At 44.1% G+C, this 22,942-nt stretch overlaps 1 protein-coding gene across 1 annotated transcript in view; it reads left to right on the top strand.

The window, feature by feature from the left end:
- Positions 1 to 22,942, top strand: part of prkar1b (protein kinase, cAMP-dependent, regulatory, type I, beta) — an 81,603-nt gene that overhangs the window by 17,027 nt on the left and 41,634 nt on the right. The window contains exons 3-4 of the mRNA XM_030058143.1: positions 184 to 354; positions 4,800 to 4,891. Coding sequence (XP_029914003.1) covers positions 184 to 354; positions 4,800 to 4,891 — 263 coding nt within the window. The remainder of the gene's footprint in view (positions 1 to 183; positions 355 to 4,799; positions 4,892 to 22,942) is intronic.

The following is a 22,942-nucleotide window of genomic DNA, read 5'->3' as shown; positions in this document are numbered from 1 at the left end:
AAATCCATATTCTTTTATACTCTCACAATGTTGATGTCAGAAGAACACTGCCTTGATAGACGACATATTTCCTTGATATATCAACCACTGAAAACTAATTACTCTCTGTCTCTGCTCTCACTGTCTCACATCCTGTGTGTCTCCTTCTCTCCACCAATCCTATCTCTGTGTTTGTCTTTATAGGAAGAATGCAAGCAGATCATGGCGCGCCAGAAGTCCAATAGCCAATCAGATTCCCATGATGATGAAGTTTCCCCCCCACCGCCCAACCCAGTGGTCAAGGCCCGGCGCCGCAGGGGAGGGGTCAGCGCCGAGGTCTACACCGAAGAGGACGCCGTCAGCTACGTACGCAAGGTCAGCCTGGGAAGATACACGCACACACACAGACATACCTGCATAATCACAGACGGATACATACTTGCATGAGCACATATACACACACGGAAGGGCAATGGAATACACATGGTGTATGTATACACAGCCACAGACCCCCACACACAAATTGCTGTGAGGCAGAAAACAAACCTATTACAATAAACATCCACATAACTGCATACTTACATACATACATACAAACACATGACCAGCATAGCAGTCTGAAAAGGAAGATAAACAATGGAAATTGATGATAGCAATTAATTAATGGATTTAGACACTTTAATGAATGGATTAGCGGCGAAGTGCACCATTTGTCAGTCAGCAAGCTAACCTATAATCAGCCCGGATGATGAGATTTCACACACTGATGTGAGATTTCCTGTGATAGGCTTCCATTTCATGATTCTGGCACAGAGGACGCCTTCTTCTTGAAATTTCAAGGCATCTTCAACACAAGTTTTAAATGTTTAATATGTACTGTTTTTGTTACTTTAGTTACACTACATTAGCGAAATCACATAGCGTGTTAACAAAGCCAGCAGTATGGAACAACAGATTGAATTCAGTAGCTTGTCTGAGAATTAATTGAGCAAATAATTTAACACAGTTCTTTTTCTTTTCTCTTTTCTTTTCTCTTCATTTTGCATCAGTATCACGAGTGAATGATACACAATGAGGCATGAATCATTCCAACTAAGACGAGCCTGTTCCTAAAGTGATTTCCTTTAGTAAGGTGCCTTTGTATTGGCCTGTTGTAGAGAGTGACGCTATTTGAGTTATCAGCCATCACACTGAACTGTCACTGACGTATCCATCTCATAATTAAAACGAGCTGGATAGGAAAGGGTGCACCTTTGCCAGAAAGTTTAGCTTGCCCTTGCATATACACACACACACACACACACACATACACACACACAAACATGCGCCCACACGCACACACACAAAACACACATGCATACACACACAGACCTGTCATTAGATCATTACTGTGCTCGTTCGATTGTAATTAATGTGACACAGCATTAATTTCTGGGTAATGACATAATGGCTTGAACCCCCATCACCACGCTGTAATCGCATGGCCACTGGAGCATGCTCTGTGTGTGTATGTGTGTGTGTGTGTGTGTGTGTGTGTGTGTGAGTGTGTGAGAGTGTGAGAGCACACCTATGTTCATTTGTGTTTATAACTCTGACAAGCAATAGACCTCTACCAGAATATTCAGCCATGCGTAGTAGCAACAAGCCTGTTTTCCTCAATGTGCCTCCTTGTCTCAGAGCCACACACACACACAAACATTAACACACACACCAGCTCACACTGCCATGTGAGCAGCATGCAAAGGACTGATTAATACATATGCCATCAGGCAAATGTGAATTAGAAGTGATTTAGTACATGAAAGCACATCACCGCTTCAGAATGAGAGAGGTTTTTCTCTGTTCATTGATGTACAGTGACATAACACAAATACACATACCAACATGGATGCGCGCATGTGCACGCACACACGCACGCACACACGCACACACACACACACACACACACACACACACCCTAATGCACAGAGTGTGCATTGCTAGTGTGTTTACCATCCTCCTACACCGTCAGTTCCATTAGTGACTCCACTGTGAAAAGCAACAGCTGTTTTTTTACAGAACACAATCAATTAGCTAACCCTTCTCATCAGATTAAAATGTCTCTGCCGTAAAATGGCATGAGTCTTAACACATTGTGAGGCCTGTCAGTCACGCGTGGACATCACATTACAGGAATGAATGGAAGGACTGGCATCGGATTGATGGGAACTGGGTGGGCATCTATGACAAGAGGTGGGAATAGAGTGGGCACTGATGAAGACATTTTTTTTTTTTTTTTTCGGTCAAATTCAAAACAGCTCCTTAGGCATTATCATTGGTTTTACCTAGCATGCATTATACAATCCAGCTTACATAATAGTGTGAAAGAAAAATAATATGGATATCACAAATTGGTGCAAATAATTAATCTAATCCCAAATTTACATTTCATCTTCCTTGACTATCATGTCCCTGCTGACTTTGATTGGATTCCTCTATAAGCCACTCGAGCTGAAGCTGTTAAACCATCATTCCCATGTGGCTTTTTCCCTGAGAGAAACTACATTTGGCCAGAGCATAATATCTTGTGTTACCCTGACACGTTAGCAAGTAAGCCTGACCGTGAATTGTAATTAAGCAATAATACCAAAGAGGGATATCTACACTATATAGACTTCCACGCCCCAACCCCCCACCCCTCCCACCCCCACCCCCACCCCCATAACATTGGGCAAGATGATTTTTGATGTTTGTTATGTTTTTTTTTTTTTTTTTAATTACAGGCAATTTCAGTCAGGTTATTTCCTAATGCAGGTGGATCAGTGTTCATTTCATCAATGAAGACAATGGAGAAAAATGTTCAACATCAGCCTTTTTTTCCCCATGACAAAGATGAGATGAGACAAGCTTAAAAAAGATGATAGGTATAACAACAATGACGATAGTATGGTTTTCGTGACGAGATGAGACAGGACGATAATATTGTTACTAGACTGTCAGACGTTCAAAAATCCCCCCTCTTGTGCATCTCTCAAAATACATGGTGTCCATAAAGTCTCTTTACAATTTAACAAATTTATTACAAAAGCAAATGGATAGACAAATCTGTGGAAATTATTATATTGTGTGTGTGTGTGTGTGTGTGTGTGTGTGTGTGTGTGTGTGTGTGTGTGTGTGTGTGTGTGTGTGTGTGTATGCAAGGGCAAGCTAAACATCTGTGTCACTAAATGTCTGTAGTTCAGGCTGAAGTGCACCTAAAATCATCTCTGTGTGCTTGATGAAAAGTGTGTTAATTTCATTAATTTCATTTAAAAATCTTAAAAATGCATTTGACTAAAATGAGACAAAAACATGCATAGATTTTGTCAGCTAAATTGGACTATAACATATTTAGATTTAATTAACAAGTATTCAGATGACTGAAATGTGACTAAAACTAATATGCATTTTAGTCAAAAGACCAAGACTAAGACAATCAGAATCAAAATCAGCTGGCAAAATTAACAATGAGGTGGATTCAGGTGAACTTGAATTTATTATTGCAATTATACTACAGTTCCACTGTTAATTAGTTATTGATTTTTTTAAATGCTTCGCCACTGAGAAAACAATTCCACATAGAGAAGCAGTTCTGTCTATATGACTTTATAAATCAGCTATTCAATAGGTCAACTGTTGTATCAATTAAGTTCCAGGAATTAAACAAGGCGGAGTGATGCATGCACAGAAATGCTATTGGTGCCCATCAGGATGCTTCTCATCCAATTGAAATGTGAGGCTGGAACTAACTTTAGTGTAACAAGGAGTAGTGATTCAAAAGCTGGCTCCATCTTTACACCTTCTGGGTGCCTGTCTCTTGCTCTTATGGCCCCTCAACCCACAACTCTCCTCCTGGGACCAGGCCTGCCTCTCTCTTTCCATCTCTCCACGAAGCAGCCAGAACACTTTATAGCAGATAACTGTCAGTATGTTGCTACTTTGGAGAATGGATTTCTCAGTTTGTGTGTGATGTGGTTTATGTGTGTGTGTGTGTGTGTGTGTGCGCGCGCGCGCGTGTGTGTGTGTTTATTTCACTCGTGGTTGTCTTCATGTGGAGACATCTGTTGCTCTAACCTTAATTACAGTCTGCCCCCTCCAACCCCTCACTCCCCAGAGACAAAACACCACACACACACACACACACACACGCACACACACTTTCTGTCTCTCGTTCCATGTCATTCATTCTGTATCTCTTCTCCTCTCTTTCTTCCTTTTGAGTTCTCCATCACTCCCATGCATTTCATTCATACTCATTTTTGATCTGCAATACTGTCATTTGTAAAATTCTCTGTCTCTCTCTCTCTCCCCCTCTTTCTCTCTCACTTTTCTTTTTTCACTTCCCACACTAAAAGAGCGCAAGTTTTCTTCCAGAATGCCTCTATAAATACAGGATTCTGTGGCTTTGTTGTGGCTGTAGACTTTGCCTTTCCCTTTCCATGAAAACACACACACATACACACACACACACACACACACACACACACACACACCACAGTCTGGGACATGAAAATGCATGTTTTATGAATGAGTTCAGGCCTCTTGTGAACTTTTAAGGGCTGTGTGACATTTTGAGCGTAATCCCTGAACAGATGGGTTTTCCCAAAAATACATAGACACACGTGTGGGTTATTTCTTTCAGAGGTTGCCAATACACTACTCTCTCATTACTCAGTTTAGTCTGCTTTTGAAGTTAGGCCTATTATGTGTTTCTGCTGGTTTGTTTCATGTGATCTGTCCACCTGTGTACCGTTGTTGTAATATACCCTGCTGTAATGGAGATTGCTGCTTTGCACCCACAGGTGATCCCAAAGGACTACAAGACCATGACTGCCCTGGCCAAGGCCATCTCTAAAAACGTGCTGTTTGCTCACCTGGATGACAATGAGAGAAGGTACGGACCCTTTGTAATTCCACTAATATTTTGGGTACACTTGAATAAATCTCAACTATTTAGCCTGGCATCCATCCCAGTGTGTGAGTATATATGTTGTTTAAGTGATAACAGCACTTTGCCCCCATGACCACTGTGCGACAGTGTTGCCTTCACTGGGAGCATCTTGGCCCTGCTGAGACGCTGACATAAAGGGAGAGGGAGGGGTGAGAGGGGACACAAGTGGAAGAGGAGGAGGTGGGTTGCAATGAAGGGTGGATGGGGGGGGGGCAAGTGGTGTTTGTGTGTGTTGTGTTGTTGGCGGTGGCTATGGTAACCTGTGTGGATGTTGGTAATGTGTATTCAGATATGGGCAGGGTTGCATACTTACGCTATGCAGAAATCAACAACTCTCCATGGACCGCCCTGACAGAAAAGACACCCCGATTCCTTCCTATCACCATCCCTCCCTTTCTTCATGGCATCTTTTCCTCTTCATTGTTTCTTTGCATTCCTCCTCTCTTCATCCGTCCATCCCTCCATCTGTCCCAGATCTCCCGTGAGGGCTGGGTCTTGGTCTGACAGGGGAGGAGGGTGTTGTGGGAAAGGCTCTCAGGTGGCTGCCGAGCCTGCCTGCCAGCCGGAATAGTGTTTCATTGGCGGGGAGAATCCATTATGCTCCGTGGACGGGAAAACACCGGAGCTTTCCTGTTGGCTAAAGCCTCTCCGGACCAAACCCAAAACACACTCTTTCCACTCTTTCGTCAGCTGACAATTTACCGTGCTCCCTTGGCACAGGCCTGAAGGGCTCTGATTGCATGTCAGTGCCTCTGAACCAGCCCCGAGCAGAGTGCAACATGTGATAGGCACAGACAGTCCTGAAAACCCTATACATGGGTGGCTGATGTGGTGGATTAGGGTTACACCAGAGAAATATGTGGCACTGAGCTATAACCCATCAGGTTTTATTGTACCCAAGGCTTCTTGACATGCCAAGATGTGTAGCAGCATCATCGTCAGACCCGTGGAGCCATGCATGTAGAATTTATATGACTGGCTGTCATGTTTGTTGTCTCGCTATACTCAGTCAGCAGTAGCTATCAGTGCAGTGTGGAGAGGGATTAATTACTGTGGGATGTGTGTGTGTGTGTGTGTGTGTGTGTGTGTGTGTGTGTGTGTGTGTGTGTGTGTGGACATGTAGCTAGATGAGTTGAGGGCTGGTCTAGGCTTGGTCTTGATCTTCTGGACTCTGCTGGAACTTGGCAGTTAGCAGGCTATATCGTTTTTGTCCAACTTTTTCTGTCTTTTTTTTCTTTTTTGTCATTCTGTCACTCTCTGTCCTTCTCTCTCTCTCTCAGTCCTGCTCTAACTTTTGTTCTCCTTCCTTTCGAAACTCAAATAAAGCGCCTGCCCAGCTTGCTGGTTCGCTGCCTGTCCTGTTGCTTGGCCACGTTGTGGTTGTGTAGCGGTTGTCATGCCTCGAACCCTTACAGACAGGAGCATATTGACGCGTGGCCAGTGTGGTCCTCTAGCATTCAGCAGTGGGCTACGACTTGGTGACAGCATGTTACCACTGTAAAAGAGGAACTACAGAGAGCAGCCAACAGGCCTTTGCATATGGCTCAACTGGTGGAGCATATATAATCACTAAGTGCTGAGACCAGGCACAAAATTTGGGTTGTCTTCTGGCTTATAGCCTCACAATTTAGGCTCATCACAGTTTTTGTGCTGGTGTGAAGCATTTTTGTGCAGTATATATGCTTATATATGTTTGGGGTGCTGTATAGTCATTTTGGGGAGGCCATAATAGGCAAGAGCATTGCTTTCGAGAAACCAGTCTGATCTCCATAAGAAAATGCCAGTCCGTTTTGTCAGTGTACAGCATTTAAAAGGGATTAGAGAAGACAACAAAGACAATGCAGGTCACAAAAACTGCAAGTTGGCTGCACCCCAGGCTCAATATTTATGGGTTTAAACACCTCCATTACCACTATTGCTAGCACCATGACAATGGGGCCCATAGTCTGTTAATGTGTATTGGTGGTTTGGACTCCTAAGTGATGTACGAGAGATAATTTCTCTTATCAGATGCTGAGGAAGGCCAGGGCTATCATCGGCAGCCAGGGCTACCCTCTTGCTGTTGAGTTTGAGCGGCTGCCATTAGACAGAAGGTACAGGTTACCAAGGGCAACACGCAACCGCTACAAACAAGTGCAGTAGAATTTGTACCAAATGCAGTCTAAAAGCTGAACTTGCACAGTGCATAACACAGGCAATCACACAGCCTCTCTGCACTTTACACTGCACTGCACATTATTATTATTATTATTATTATTTATTTTTTTATATGGATCCTGTATTAATATGCAGGGGACTTAAAATGTTTGTTTGACATTGTGTCCAAATTGTTTTTACTCTACAGTTTTTGTATGTTCTTAGTTGTGTGTCTTATCCATTGCAACTGTAATTCAAGTTTCCCTTTGTGGGACAATAAATGAAATGAACTCAACTGAACTTGAGTAGTTTACACCCCTGTAACAAGTAGCAATGGTTCAGTGGTTCATAAAGACAAACGCAGCTTCAGATGAATCATTTCTGCATGTCGATGCCTTCTGTCCTTGGCATTAATGAAGTCACGGTATGAAGTACACTGACTTCTCTAGATGCGCCAAAGCTGTCAAGGACTGACGCACATCAGCAGATGGACTGTGATTGCAGGGTCCTCTCTCTCCCCCTCTCTCTCCCTCTCTTGCTCTCTCTCTCTCTCTCTCTGCAAACAGCTGGACATTTCGGTTGCTAGGCTGTTGCCATGGCGAGCGAGGTCTCACTGGCTCAGAGGACAACGACAGTTGACCATTGCTCTTGGTGTCAGATGAGTCCGTGATTAGCATTGCAAGGGCTTTGCTTGTCAAGGATTTGTCATTGCTGTACATGGCAGCTTCGGCATTTTGTCATGTGAACAGGTCAGCGGCCACATGGACCCGACTGGTGTTGGCATGCAAAATCTGTTTCTGACTACTTTTTTTAGTTTAAGATAATCAGTGGGTGTTCTTGTTTGCTGGATGTGTGTACATGTGTTTGTATGTGTGTGTGTGTGTGTGAGAGAGAGAGACTAAATGGCAGTGGGCTTACAGATGTGTGTGTGTGTCAGTGTGTGTGAAGGAAACATCTTGTATCATTAGTCACTCAGCAGTTATGTAAGCTGAATGCCACACGATTTGTTCCCCCATTAGCACTTTATTATGCTATCATCCTCTTCTGTAATGGGGAGGGGAGGAGAAACAATGAAGCCCTCTTTGTTTCCCTGCTCTCTCTAATGCCCTCTTTCTCTCTCTCTTTTTGTTCTCTCTTGTGCCCTCTTGCTATTTCATCTTTTTCTCGTCTCATCTGTTTTATTCTCCCCATTTTTTCAAGCTTTCTTATCTGTCTTTCTGCGAATGGGAGGCTATTCAAAGCTTTTGTACAGTCAGGCTGTACCAGCTTCATACACAGGAGTCGCCAATAGGGCATTCTCTCTGTTGTTCTTTGTTTTTCTTTCTTCTAAATTCAAATTTTGTTTTCTTTTCAGCACTGAAATCTAGCAACTGATTGATTGGGATATCCTTTGACTGTACGCGCTTATATATTGTAATACAGTCCAAAATAATACTCCCAATATAGCATCTAGTGTAGATCTGTAGTCCTCTTTATGGAACGTTATTTGTGCCTGTCACTCTGACCCCCCAAACACACATGCACACACACACATATACATGTATATGTATACCCTCTTTCAGGGGTAAGCATTGTCTTTCAGCATTCAAGCTGCCATATCAGTAATTTTTCTGGGGCTGACGTGACCAGGTGTACAGTTACAGGAATGGACCAGACAGGCAGGAGAAAAATGATCCAGGAGGGCATCTCGGGATTAGGAGAATATTAGTCAAACTAGTACAGAGCCAGCCTATGGCCTCTACTTTGATCATATCCCGTTTTCTACATGCTAGACCCCTCTTGCATTGTGAGCAGTGTAGGGGTGTCAGGGTCAAGTGCGTTTGTGTTTGAGTGTGTTTTGGGGAGGACGAGAGAGAAAGAGAGAGGGGAAGGGCATATAGCTGAGGTGTTGGGGGGTGGGTGGGACACACAGCACCAGAGCAGTGCTGCTGTCCCTTAGCCCCCCCACCATGGCTGTGGTAGGATGCGATCTCACCTGTCTCCTCTCCCAGGTTCAGTCCACATAAATTCTGCTCTGCTTCACTGCCTCCTAAGGACAACAAAACTTCCTAAGGTCAGAGACTTTGCTCACTATCCTGTTTCACACTTGAACAGCCCCGTCTTTTTATAGTCTACTGCCCCCCGACAGTGTCATTGTCCTCTTCTTGCTTCCTCTCTGCCGTTGTGCCCCATAGTTTATATCACTGCACTGCAATAAAGCTAGACTTGATCAGAAAAGCTGACGCTATTACCAATTGGTTTTAATCAGTGATCCATCCTTCGTTTTACTCCAGCCAGTGCCGATATATTGTTTACTATACGGAGGCTATTTATTTTGGCAGCTCTTGTACTCTAGTGACTCTGATATTCATGTGCAATAAATTATTTGCCTTGTGATCTGTGTGCTCCAGTATTTCACTTAAGTGTCTATGGACTTGACTTTTTCTAGGCTGTTCTGTTTTTAGAGCAGATTTGTTGGCTGGAGCGTTTGAATTTCCTTACTTCTTGGAAGATTTTACATGTACTCTTTAATGCATACACATATAGTTGCATACACATATCTGTGTCATTACAATCCTCCTCAAACTCCTGTGACATTACATCCACATGGTGGGGTGGAAATCTTTGGGGATCTCATGATTCAATTCACAATCAATTCTTGATTCAAAATCTATTCTCATTGCAATGTATGCACAGTAGTTTTTGATCTAGACCTTGTTTGGTGTGGTCTGCATAGGGAGAAAACAGTGAAATAATCCTTTATTCACAAAGGTTTTTGCAAATTGAACAAACATTTCATGAGTCTGAAGGCTGGTTTTAGTAAGTGTTTAGACTTATTGCTGGCTTGATCAGCCTGTTTACTTTTTTTTTTTTTTTTTTTTTTTTGAGTTATTTTACTGTTACTGGTGGAGTTACCGATGTTACTTTACCTTAACTTAACATGGAAGGTATAAATGTGAAACCACCTTCATCTGGTCAGCAACAGCAGGTCCGCTTATCACAAGTTGCACTACAGCAGTTTAACAAAATTTTAACAAAATTTTACCAAACCAGCGTACAAAACTGAGGTGGCAGCTGATTTAAGAAAGTTTGGCTAGTCAGCTGAATGTATTTTTCTGAGCAGGATGGCGAATGCTTCAAATGGGGAATGCTGTAGGGGCACAGGTCTTTTAAAATGAAATAGGCTATGGACAGAATTATTTTCTCCGCTCATTCAGAGTTGGCTGTAGCCACACTGCACCACAGTGTGAGTCTGTGACTGCAGCTGTGTGGTTGTGGCAGAGCTGTGCTATAGCATATTTAGCTATGAGAAAACTGAAACCAAAACTTGACTGATTTTTGGAATTTCATGAATCGAGTCAGAATCATTTAAATAGGAAGCAATATTTTTACATTAATCAACCCCCCCACCCCTATCCACATGTGCATGTGTGTACTCACACATACACACGCACACTGAAAACTGTGTGTCTCACACACTCTGTTCTCAGTGAATCTGGTCCAGCTGGGAGCGTGGACTGTTTAATTACCACACCATTCCATATGTCAAACTTTATGGGCTCTGAGTTCCTAAGAAGCACCAGGCATGTGTGTGTGTGTGCTTGTCTCTGTGTGTATAAGTGTGTGTGTGTGTGTCTGTGTGTCTGTGTGTATCTGTTTACAAGTGGGACTGAAGAGCAACGTTGCCCATTTTTGTGGCCCCTTGAGCCATAGTTTTAGGGAATGAACCTGTGCCATCATGGGACGGTGTTTCTAACCACCTTGTTTTTCTGTTTGTGTGTTTCTTTGACCTTGGCTGGTCTCTAAACCAATGACTAGTGCCAGGGTGTGGATCTCAGCAGGCCACTGTGACGACGTGCCCCAAGTCACTGCCCTGCCCATTAGCTGCCATAATGACCTCATTATGATACACACACACACACACACACACACACACACACACACACAAGATAAGCCAGGAACAGGTGTTTGATTTCACATCGTGCTGAGCCTAGACTGCTAACACCCAACATCAGCCTGCAACCACCTGTCTCAATACTGTAGCTATATGTTATCATATCCACTGAAACTATTAGCTCATTTTACCATCTGGATGTCTGATTAGTCTGTTTTGGTTTCAGCTCGCTAACAGCACTTAGATGATGATAACTTTGAGATTAAAAGTTTTGATTAGATAATGTTAGGATTGATAACAGAGAAGGACCAGGTGATATTTTTTGGACTAATTTGGATATCTTGCCTTGGCCAAATGGACAAGTGTACATGTGTGAATGTGTATTCCTGCGTGTATGGGTATGTGTGTTCACATAGCCTATTTATCCAGGTGCACCTCCAGTATGGTGAGATTTGCAAGCCTATCTCACCACTGCTTCCTCCGTTAGATGCATTGGCCTATTGAGATTCAGTCTTTTAATATGGTCAATAGCTGCGCTATCGCTTGTTTAAACACACATTCTGTTAGCTCCTAAGGTAATAGAGTTCCTTATCTTACTTCCTACCAGTGTGATACGACATGAGACTTGTGATAGCAGTGGACCGTGTGTGTGTGCTGTCGAGTGTCAGCTGTTCTGCACACCTGGATAAATGACCTTGATGACCTCCCATTTTATGTATGTGTGGCTGCAAAGATGGAGAGAATACAAGCTGGGTCAGAAATTTTAGGAAAAAAACAGAGAGGGAGTAAAGAAAACTAGCAGTTCTTTGAGGTCACATTCAGAGAAGGATTAATGATGGGAGTAGGCCTCTGGGAAATTTGTCAGTGGTGTTCATCGCTCCCTCACATTTATTTGTCCCTTGATGCTTGCATACACATACACACACACAAGCCATCAAGTTGTCTTGTCCTGTCCGCTTGCATTAGCCCAGTGTTATATCTTTTATGCCACAAATCACTCTCCTGAGGGTTGTGCAGCCACTGGACTAGCAGCTTGGCTCTCTCCATAACCACATAAATACACTAGCAGGCAGAGGGAAATTCTGTCCATCCCATTTCCCTGAGTTTTTGGGGAAATGGTAAAATATCAAATTACCATCCTGTAAGTTAACAGCAGTTGAATATATTTTTTTTTCAGCTCAGAAGCCAGTTCTAAACTGAGCAACTCCTTAGTTTCTGTTTGGATACGTGGGGAACCTGAAACAAGCTCAATTTGTTTCCGAACCCATGGTTAAAGACAAAAATGTATGTATACATTTAGCAAATTGTTAATAGTGAATGTTTCATCAATGCAGTAAACAATAAATTATTTGGAGTTTTTCAGCAGAACAGATAATAGAGAAGGGGATTGTAAAGAGGTGGTGCTTACCTCACCCTGCCTGCTTTAATCCTCTAATTAACAAGCAGAGTAATGAGTTGATGAAGTGACCAACTGGTTGACCTCTGACCTCTGAGCCTTGACCTCTGCACCCTCCCCACCAACCCCTGCCGATGGACAGGGAACAGCTTTAGTGTAAAATGTTTGGCATTCATTGTCTTGGTGCTTGGGTGCATCCGTGCATATGTGCACGTGTAAAAAGAGACAAAAAGAGGCACAAACAATGAATGAAACAATGAGAAAGCCTTACGAACAACAAACAAAAGGAGAGGCAGAAATAGAGGCACAGAGACCGACAGAAAGAGCAAGCCTGTCTAGTGTTTCAGGGAAAAGTTTATTTAGGGGACAAAGTGACAAAAAGGAAGCGCAGGGAGATAATGTGTCGCGTTGCCATATCAGATAAACACAGCTCCTATTGCATCGTTACATCTGATAGCTCACTCATTCAAATCAGCCTCCACATCCGTATCTGTGGAAGCAGGATAAAGGCTCATATTTGAAGTACCAATGGACTCTTTTCTTAGGTTCCTTTTTGGATTAACTCGCAGTAGAGCCAAAAGGGATTTTACACTCTGTTGAAATCTGATGAAATGAACTTTACTGCATTTTTGCACTTACCCACATTTACATCCATATCCGCCCAGCCCCACAGAGAGGATTTTACTACCACATAATAGCCCCTAGGGGGTGTTTTAGTCCCACATGGATAATACAGATATTAACTGTCACTTGACCCAATGCTCCTGCTAGACTGAGCATCAGAGAACAAGACACAGGCACTTTCCCTTGTGCTGAAGATAAGTATGTACAAACAAGTAAACACATGCTAAGTATTTGTTTGTTTGTGTGTGTGTATGTGTGTGCGGATAGGCACATGCACGTTTGTGTTTGGTGACCCCCTGCAGATGGTCTTTCCTGGCAGTTTATTGTACGTTGGGAAGCAGGATGTCATGCTGCTGAATGGCAGTGGATGGCTGTTTGTCTCTCTTCTCTCTCTCTGTTACACACTAGTTACATTGTCACCCTGGACCTCTATAGTGTATGTGTGTGTGTGTGTGTGTGTGTGTGTCAAGGGTATTTGTTGTTTTTTTTCCCATCGTTGAGGGTGGGCCAATTTCTCTGTGTGTTCAGGTGGAATACTGGTAGCCAGCTTCCAGTGAGGATGTTTGTGTGTGTGTCTATGATTTGTATTTTATGGTCGGGCTATGCAGGAACAGCAGCCAACAGCATGAGCGAGTTAGCAGGACGCTGCTGTGTGTCATTTAGACTTTGTTTGTTTGAATGTTTGTCTTTCTCATCCCCAATTCCCCCTGAAATCCTGGTGGTCCCCTTTTCAAGATTCACTACTTTCTCTCTTTTTATCTCCTAATCTACATCACTGTCTCCTGATGGTGTTTTATTTGTCTATCTCTCCCATCCCACTGGTTCTTACTCTTTCATTCACATCCATTAATAAACTCACCTCTATTCCCTCGCCCCCACATTCACTTGCACTCTCTCTCTCGGTCTCTCTCTCTCTTTCCTTCCTGCATGGCTTTGTGCAGCTGCCACAATGCCAGGGGCCAGGCGATGAGGTCACCCTCAGCAGGAGAGCTGCAGGCCTGACTGCATCCCACCACTGACCATCCCCACCAGCAACACTCACACCTCCCCCAGCCCTGCACATCTCCTGGCACCAACTTGCCTCTGCTCCTGACATTTCTCTTGAACCCCTACTCACCCATTCACCCATTCAAACCCCGCAAACACACACAAACGTATCAGTCTCAGGAAATATTCTTGCTCTCATAGCACAAGTGGGTTAGTGCAGGCATACATGGACATGTGCGCACACACACACACACACACACACACACACACACACACACACACAGCTGGAATGTTTTGTCCATTTTCAGGCCCACTGCTCTCTTCCAACCGGTCCCCTGCTACCTGTTCCGCCCCCTGTTCTCTTTCACTTCGCTCCCTCCTTTTCTTCAGAAAGTTGTGAGTCATGCAGTGTTAGTGTCTGGCGTCCTGTAAGAATGGTGTGTTACCTCCAAACTGTCCCCCATGGCCCATACAGGACAAGTTTCCAGCTCACGATGATTCATGTATGCCATTTTCAGCTGCTTGTGCTTCACTGTGTATTTGTGTGTGTATGTGTGTGTGTGTGTGTGTGTGTGTTTTAGTTTTTCCATGCATGCATGATTGTTCACATGTCACGTGGCTGAGGTAACCCCTTGAACTCTGTACATGTCACATTGCATATGACAGTATCACACACATGCTCTGTACCTGCTGGTTGCAGTGCTTTGAATATTCAAATTTCAAATATTCAAACCCTAAGATGTTGTTTCATATCTGCAGCATTAAGTCAAATTGAAAATATCAAGATGTCTTGTATATCATTTTATACACATTTCCCTGTGATTCAGCGGGACATACAGTATTTGGTTTCCTTGGAAGACAAGATAAGTTTCTGTTGAAGAGGTTAAAGAAAAGTGTGTATATGTGTGTGCATACATGTGTATGTTTGTGTGTGTGAAGAAAGAAACGGGCCTCACTTTTGGATCTGAATGACATTTGGATCAAATATTCACTGCAGGAGAGCTAGTGAATCACCTCAATCTAAATGTCTCTCACCTCATTCCAGCTGGCTTGCAAAACCTGGCCCCGATTGACTCATTAAAGTGTCCAGAAGGTGAAAGTCAAGAGGAACAAGTGCAGGGAGGAGCAAGACAGAGAGCAGGCCCAATAGAACACTACTGCTGTTGACTGACACTCTTCAGGACTGTGTGTTGGTTTGATGTAGTGTGTACTGGGCTGTCAGTGAGGAAGATGGAGTGTGTTTGTGACCATGGATAATGTTTTGTGTCCTTTCGTGTGAATGAGCATGTAGGGTAAATGTATGAGTGTGCATGTGAGTGACAGGTCCTAATCAGTGTTTGCCCCTGCTGTGTGGACACTATGTTCCTGCAACCCTTCAGTGGCTTTATAGCTCAGCCCAGGCCTTAGTCCCAGCCGTGCCCTGACAGGAGGACCTGGATACTGACCACCACTCATTAGCCTGGGACCGAATAGCTTAGCGCCCCACAGAATAGCCTGGGCCGGCCTCCTTAGCCAATTCAATTTTCAATTCAATTTCAATTTTATTTATTTGTATAGCCCAGAATCACAAATACAAATTTGTCTCAAAGGGCTTTACAGAAAAATACAACATCCTCTGTCCTTAGACCCTCACATCGGATGAGGAACAACTCCCTAAAAAACCCCTTTAACAGGGAGAAAAATAGGAAGAAACCTCAGGGGAGCAACAGAGGAGGGATCCCTCCCCAGGACGGACAGACGTGCAATAGATGTTGTAAACACAGATAACAAACAATAAATGTATGGGAATAGATAGGTGGCGGATGAGGGATGATGACGCCAAGGCAAGCTGGATGCACCAGAGCAGCCAGGGACCCGGGCCACACAGCCACCTACACCACGACGACCTGGATCTAAAATAGACAGCACGCACTCGGACAAACACACATCAACCATTCACACGCACTCACACAGAGACAAAGGTGGAACATTAATTATCTGGAGAAGACTAATTGATAATTAGCTCCGTGAGAGCAATAATTTCATAATCTCGTCGGCAGGTGAGTGCTTGAGTTACTTCACTGAGACAGAGAACCAGCCCACCGTACCACTAACTGTCAGCCATAAGTTAGGCCGAAGAGATGAGTTTTTAATCTAGATTTGAAAGAATCAACAGATTCAGATTGCCTGACGTCAGCAGGGAGGTTATTCCACAGCAGCGGGGCACGATAGGAAAAGGCCCGGCCACCTGCTGACTTCTTCTTAATCCTAGGTAAGCAAAGCAGCCCCGCATTTTGAGAGCGGAGAGCCCGCGATGGAATGTAGGGTTTAAGGAGATCCGAAAGGTAAGATGGGGCAAACCCATTTAAGATTTTGTAGGTTAACAGAAGCACCTTAAAGTCAGATCTAATATGCACAGGAAGCCAATGAAGGGAGGCCAGAATTGGAGTAATATGATCAAATTTTCTAGTTCTAGTTAAGACCCTAGCTGCAGCATTTTGAACCATCTGGAGACTTTTGGTGCTGGCCTGTGGGAGACCTGAAAACAGGACATTGCAGTAATCAAGTCTGGCTGAAACAAATGCATGAATTAAGGTCTCTGCGTCAGCCATGGACAGGGAAGACCGAATTTGTGCTATATTACGTAAATGAAAATAGGCAGTCTTGGTGATATCCTTAATGTGCCTGTCAAAGGATAAGCAGGGATCAAAAGTAACACCGAGATTTTTGGCTGCCACACTTTGTGAAATCACACAGTTGTCAAGTAGAACTGTTAACTGTTCAAAACAGTGTCTATGTCTGGGAGGGCCGACTACTAACATCTCAGTTTTATCTGAGTTTAATAGCAGGAAATTTAGTGACATCCAATTCTTTACCGCAGCCAGACAGACCTCTAATCTATTGATCTCTGTGGGATCATCAGCCTTTATGGGCAAATATAGCTGAGTATCATCAGCATAACAATGGAAATTAATACCATGGCTACGTATAATTTGTCCAAGTGGCGAGATGTACAGGGAAAAGAGAAGAGGACCCAGGACTGAGCCCTGAGGTACCCCGCATTTAACATTGGAGAATTTGGATCTAGTATTATTGTACATGACAGACTGTGTTCTTTCAGATAAGTATGAGTTAAGCCATGCACGAGCCAGGCCCGTGACACCAAAATTCTCAGTTAGTCTCTCTAATAAAATGGAATGATCAACAGTATCAAAGGCTGCACTGAGGTCCAGTAATAAAAGCACAGAGGTAGAGTCCGCATCAATAGCCAACAGAAGATCGTTGGCAACTCTAGTAAGTGCTGTCTCAGTGGAGTGACAGGCCCTGAAAGCTGATTGGAAAGGCTCATACAGCTGATTCACTGCCAAATGGGTGGAGAGTTGTTGAAAGACAACTCTCTCGAGCACTTTAGACATGAACGGGAGATTGGAAACTGGGCGATAGCTATTTAAAGAACTAGAATCAAGATGTGGTTTCTTTAAAAGCGGTCTGACCACAGCTGTCTTAAAGCTGCTGGGCACAATGCCAGTACTAAGAGATAAATTAACAATATCTAGCATTGTAGAGCCCAGTAAAGGCCAGGATTCTTTATAAAGCTTGGCAGGTAGCGGATCAAGAAAGCAGGTTGTCGGTTTAGAGGCTATCACAAGCTTAGATAAGGTATCAAGTGAGACAGCCTCAAAAACCGAGATAGTAGGGACTATTGGTGAGCTAGCGACTGCCAATGAGTCCGCAGGAGCTGCAGCGGATTCAGAATTAATTTTTTGCCTGATTTCCTCAACCTTGTTGCCAAAAAAGTCCAGAAAATCATCTGCTGTAAGTGATAAGCTAGTAGCAGATGGATGTTTTTTCGTGAGCTTTGCTACTGTCTCAAAGAGAAATCTAGGATTATGTTTATTAGTGGCGATTAAGCGGGAGAAATAGGCTGCTTTAGCCACAGCTAGGGCGCGCTTATATTTCAATAAGCTATCATGCCAGGATAGGTAAAAAACAACTAACTTCGATTTTCGCCAATGTCGTTCCAATCTCCTGCAGGCCTGCTTCAAAGCTCGTATCTCTTCATTAAACCAGGGTGTGGATCTCTTCAGTCGCCTCGGTCTGGTAGAGAGCGGGGCAACTGTATCAAGGAGACTGGAGAGGGCCACATTGAGGGAACTAGTAAGGTTTTCAACAGAGCCTGTCTCTACAGTGAGAGGAGCCAAAACTCCAGGCAACTGCTGGCTAAACGCAGCAACAGCAGAGGGACCAATATGGCGACTAGTAATTACATCTGTGCCACCACTAACAGGACAGGCCAGCGATGCCTCAAATTTAATAAGAAAATGATCTGACACAGCAGAGGTGGCTGATAAGACAGTCAGATCAGAAACAACAATCCCTTTAGACAAGACCAGATCAAGGATATTACCATTGCAATGAGTTGCCTCTTGAACAGACTGAGTAAATCCAAATGTATCAATAAGATTTGAAAATGCTTTATTCAGTGGATCATCAGCCTTATTTATACGGATATTAAAATCTCCAAAAACCAAGATCTGTTCAGAATGGGTAACTAAGCCTGACAAAAATTCACCAAACTCATCTAAAAACTGAGAGTAAGGACCAGGCGGTCGATAGATCACCACCATATAAAATGGAGAAAGGCTATGCATGGCTGAGGAAGATGAACTCAAGACAAGAGCCTCAAAGGATTTAAATTTATTTTCCAGATTAGATGTAAATTTAAATATATCTTTGTAAATTAAGGCAACACCACCGCCTTGTTTATGAGCCCGGGCTACATGGGCATAGGAGTAATTAGGTGGAGTAGCCTCATTTAGGGGCAGGAAAACATTTGGTTTCAACCATGTCTCACACAGACCAATCATGTCCAATCCATGATCAAGAATTAGATCATTTATAAGTAAAGCTTTGGTAGCCAGAGATCTAATATTTATAAAACCAAATTTTAGGTTCTTGCTGCCACGACCAGTGGTGAGCAGATCTGAAGACCCACCACTGGCTGAGGTATTAATAGGGACCAAACATCTAGTGTGATTAGCTGACCGTCCCAAACCTTTAGGCTTAGGACGATGAGTAAGCACAGGCTTAATAGCTTGAGGAGTATGGTTTTGTAGTCTATAAGGTGCTTTGTTACAGGGATGTACTACAACAGTAGAAGGGGTAGTTTGTAGATTCATATACCGGCCAACCAGGAGACTGTGAGTGGGCCAGTGGGGTAGGGAGACTGTCTCCATGTCGTAAGCCAAGCCAGTAGTCTGATTATCTATACTATGAGAGATATCCTGACCAATCACCTTAGCTACACCAGATGACTCCACACCCACACTAATTCTATACCTAGCAGGCTCTCTAATCACCTGCCACCTGCCGAGTATTAAATCCCTAGTGTCAAACAGAAGCTAAAGCTCTATCTATATTGCTAGACAAAAGAGCGGCGCCTTCCCCAGTAGGATGAAGGCCGTCCGCTTTCAGCAGGTGAGGGCGGCCCCAGAAGGAAGGCCAGTTATCCACAAAGCTAAAACCGTGCTCAGCACAGTGACGGGCCAGCCAGCGGTTCAACGAGGTTAACCTACTGTACATCTCATCATTACCCCTCACCGGTAAGGGACCAGAGACAACTAATCGATGCCGACACATCTTTCTAGCTAGCTCAAGTGTCCTGACTAAGCTAGCTTTTGTGATCTCTGACTGCTTCATCCTAGCATTATTGGTGCCGACATGAATAACAATGTTCTTATAGCTACTGGTGTAGTGTGCCTGGGTCCCCTGTTTCTTCCTCGATGCTGCCAGCACCCTAAGATTATCCTCTATGTCGGAGACTCTGGCCCCAGGTAAGCAATGAACCACAGCTGGCGAAGCTAGTCTAACATTGCGGGTGATGGAGTCTCCTATCACTAGCGTGCGTTGCTCTACTCCGTCAACAGGAGTGGGAGAGACACGCTGGCCCACGGGGTTACCAACAGGGCTGGAGAGGGGCGAGAACCGGTTTGCAGTCGGGAGGGGCGACCGCAAACCAGGCCACACAACCGGTGACTTGCTCTTGCGAGCCTTCCCACGCCGGCTAACAGGGACAAACCCCGCCGCCTCTGCCGACGAGGCTAAGCTAGTGCTAGCGCTAGCGGGCCGCCTATCAGGCCCGGGACTGAGGCTATCTGGAGTGCCCGTGATGTCTAGCGTATTCCTAGCTGAAAGTAGCTGCTCTAAATCACGGACACGTCTCTCTAGTAGAGACATCCTATCTGAGAAAGCGGAGCAGTCACTGCACACCATCGTTGTCCAAGGCTGGATTTACTGCAGCAACACAGAGCTAACTAATAGCTAGGCTAACGCTAGCGCTAGTACATAAGCCAGTAAACAGAGTGCGATTAGCTCCGCTAGTCTATCGACTCTGAAGAAGTAGCAGGGTTATCACAATAGCAAGGTAATCAAGTTATAAAATCTACCAGCTACACAAGAGACGTAATATGTATGGCTAACGATTAGTTTGAACAGGAGAGAGAGAGAGAGAGAGAAAGAACAGGTAGCAGCGACCTTACGAAGCAGGAAACAGCGTCGCAGCGTCAGGTGCGTTCAGGGAGCTCTTCAGCTGAAAAAAAACCCAGTCATGGCCTCCTATTGTATACATCCCTATCTGCTTTGTCTATGCTAATGTGACAGGTTCCAGTGCAGAGGCACAGACAACAGTGTAGCTATAGCACGTTAACTCTCCCATGACCTCTTCACTGGCCAGCGGCTCTCACTCTGGTTCAGTTTCATTTAGATTAGAGGCTCTCGGCCCATTTCCCCGCTGTTTAGGCTTTAACATGTGAGGTCTCAGCATGCAGCCATGCTCTTTTGTTTTGTAGTTTTTAGGCCATCATGGAGCAATTTGGCTTATCAGTTAAAAAGTTGCTAGGCCAATACTGTGATTTCAAAGAGATATGTTACCCTAAGAGGGCTCTCAAGTTGCTAGGCTAACATAAGTGGGCTCTGAGTTAGTGAATTGCTATAGGCGGTCCTAGTGGTTAAGTGACATCTCCAGTTAGCAAGTTGCTAGCATTAGCACATTCCGTGGTGTTACCACCCTCTTTGCTAGGCGCTAGCGAGTTGCCTAACATTGTCCAGGTCTGCAGGCTCTTTACCGCAGGGAAAGCGTTGCGTCAGTCACATGTCAGCTATTGAATGTCAGCTATTTCTCTTCCCACCATGCACCCAGTGCACCTATTACCTCAGTGCCCAAGGCAGGAGTTGATGAGCTCAATACACACACGTATACAATATACAGTTTAAGCCTGTAGCAGTTCCAGAGTAGATACCCTCTCCTTTCATTTCTCCCCATTCAGTCATCTATCCATCCATCCTTCCCTTCTCCCCTTTCCCTCTGGCCCTGAGGCATGTTCAGGGTTTTCTTTCCGTCTTGCTCTATTTCAGTGTGTGTGTGTGTGTGTGTGTGTGTGAGACTGTGCTCATGTAAAGTGCCGTGTTGTGTAAACATCTCTCAGAGTTAACCCATGACAATGGACAATTTGTGCCCTGATCTGCTGCTCAAACGCTTATCTTGTCTTCTAACACTTGTCAGCTGTGAGGTGGGAATGATGAGGGAGGGGAGGGAAGGGGAGAGGAAATGACATGCCCCTGGGACAGCGGCATGTTTTCTGATGTCTAGGTGTCAGGATGTGTGTGAGTGTGTGTGTGTGTGTTTGCGACAGACAGAGAGAGGCAGGAGTTGTGGCACCTGCATAGATTTTTTTTAATCTGTGTGATTGATATACAATGTATTTGTGTGCACTTGGTTGAACACTTGGTTGAATTATTGTCATTCATTATTTTCTGGGTGAGGAAGCCACCCTCTTGCTTCCCCCCGCCCTCTCCCCCTCAGTCTCTCTCTCTCTCCCTGTCTCATCCCAGTGACACGTCCCCTGTAGACACATCAGAGAGGTAGAGGCTTAGTTCTGTCAGCACCTGATTCAGCCTGACCCTTTTTCTCCTTCTTAGTTGGAGGAAGGAGCCTGCTTTTTCCTGCCCTGAGGCAAAGAACAAGGGAGATAGAGGGTGGGTGGAGGGTTGGAGTGGCGGGTTGGGCAACAAGAAAGTGTGAAAAATACGAGTACTGAAAAAGTTATGCACTGTAGACTGACAAGAATTCAAACTGGCCTTAAGATAAGAAAAACATTTTCAGCAAAGTTAGCAGAAAGTGCAGCAGCATAATCGCTATACTTAACAGAGCAATAAACACAAGAAAGGAAGAAGAGAGGCAGCAGGGTTTAGCATGTTTGTGATGTTTTGAGGCTGACATCATGGCTGCATCAACAGGTGGTGTGTGTCAGATCATCAGGTAGGCCTGTAAAACAGCCTTGTCACGCTTAGAACACACTCGCCTCTAAACAGTTTGAAATGGCAAAGTCGGGAACATTTCAGCTTGTTTCAGAAGGTCAGCAACTAATGTTTCCACTGAGACACAGTGGAATGCCAGTTCTGCCGAACCACTTATCTAAATTCATTCTTTATTAGTTCCATTGTTTCGTCCTTTGTTATTTTGTCTCTTGCATGTTTTTATTGCGTAGTTACTTGAAGTGACTGTGTTTTTTTAAAGGCAGCACACAACACTGAAAGCATAGCAAGTCGAATCCTGTCAAGTTTATTTGTGTAGCTTTTAATCTCTGTTAGTCTCAAAACGCTTCAAAACGCCCACATTTTGAAAACAATAAATGAAACTGATATCATACCACAGGCATGACTTAATATTATTACACAGAAAGTTGTGCATATCATCTAAGTACTGATGTAATAATGGTATAATGATTTATTATCATGTAAACCTACTGCAAAGATGTGATGTGGCTCACATATTTACAGCTGCGCTACCGCCAAAGTACTTTGTGTTTGTTCTCCCTGTAACACATCCTCCCTCTGCCCTCACATCCCCCTATCAACCGCTCCCTCACTCTCCCTCTCTTCCTCCTCAGTCTAGTCTTGTCTTCCACTCCCATCTAACTCAGTCTTATTCATCATGCCT

Source organism: Myripristis murdjan, chromosome 8, assembly GCF_902150065.1.
Source record: "Myripristis murdjan chromosome 8, fMyrMur1.1, whole genome shotgun sequence".
Lineage (NCBI taxonomy): Eukaryota > Metazoa > Chordata > Actinopteri > Holocentriformes > Holocentridae > Myripristis > Myripristis murdjan.
Note: the sequence above shows the minus strand (reverse complement) of the source record. Positions and strands in the feature narration are given on the sequence as shown.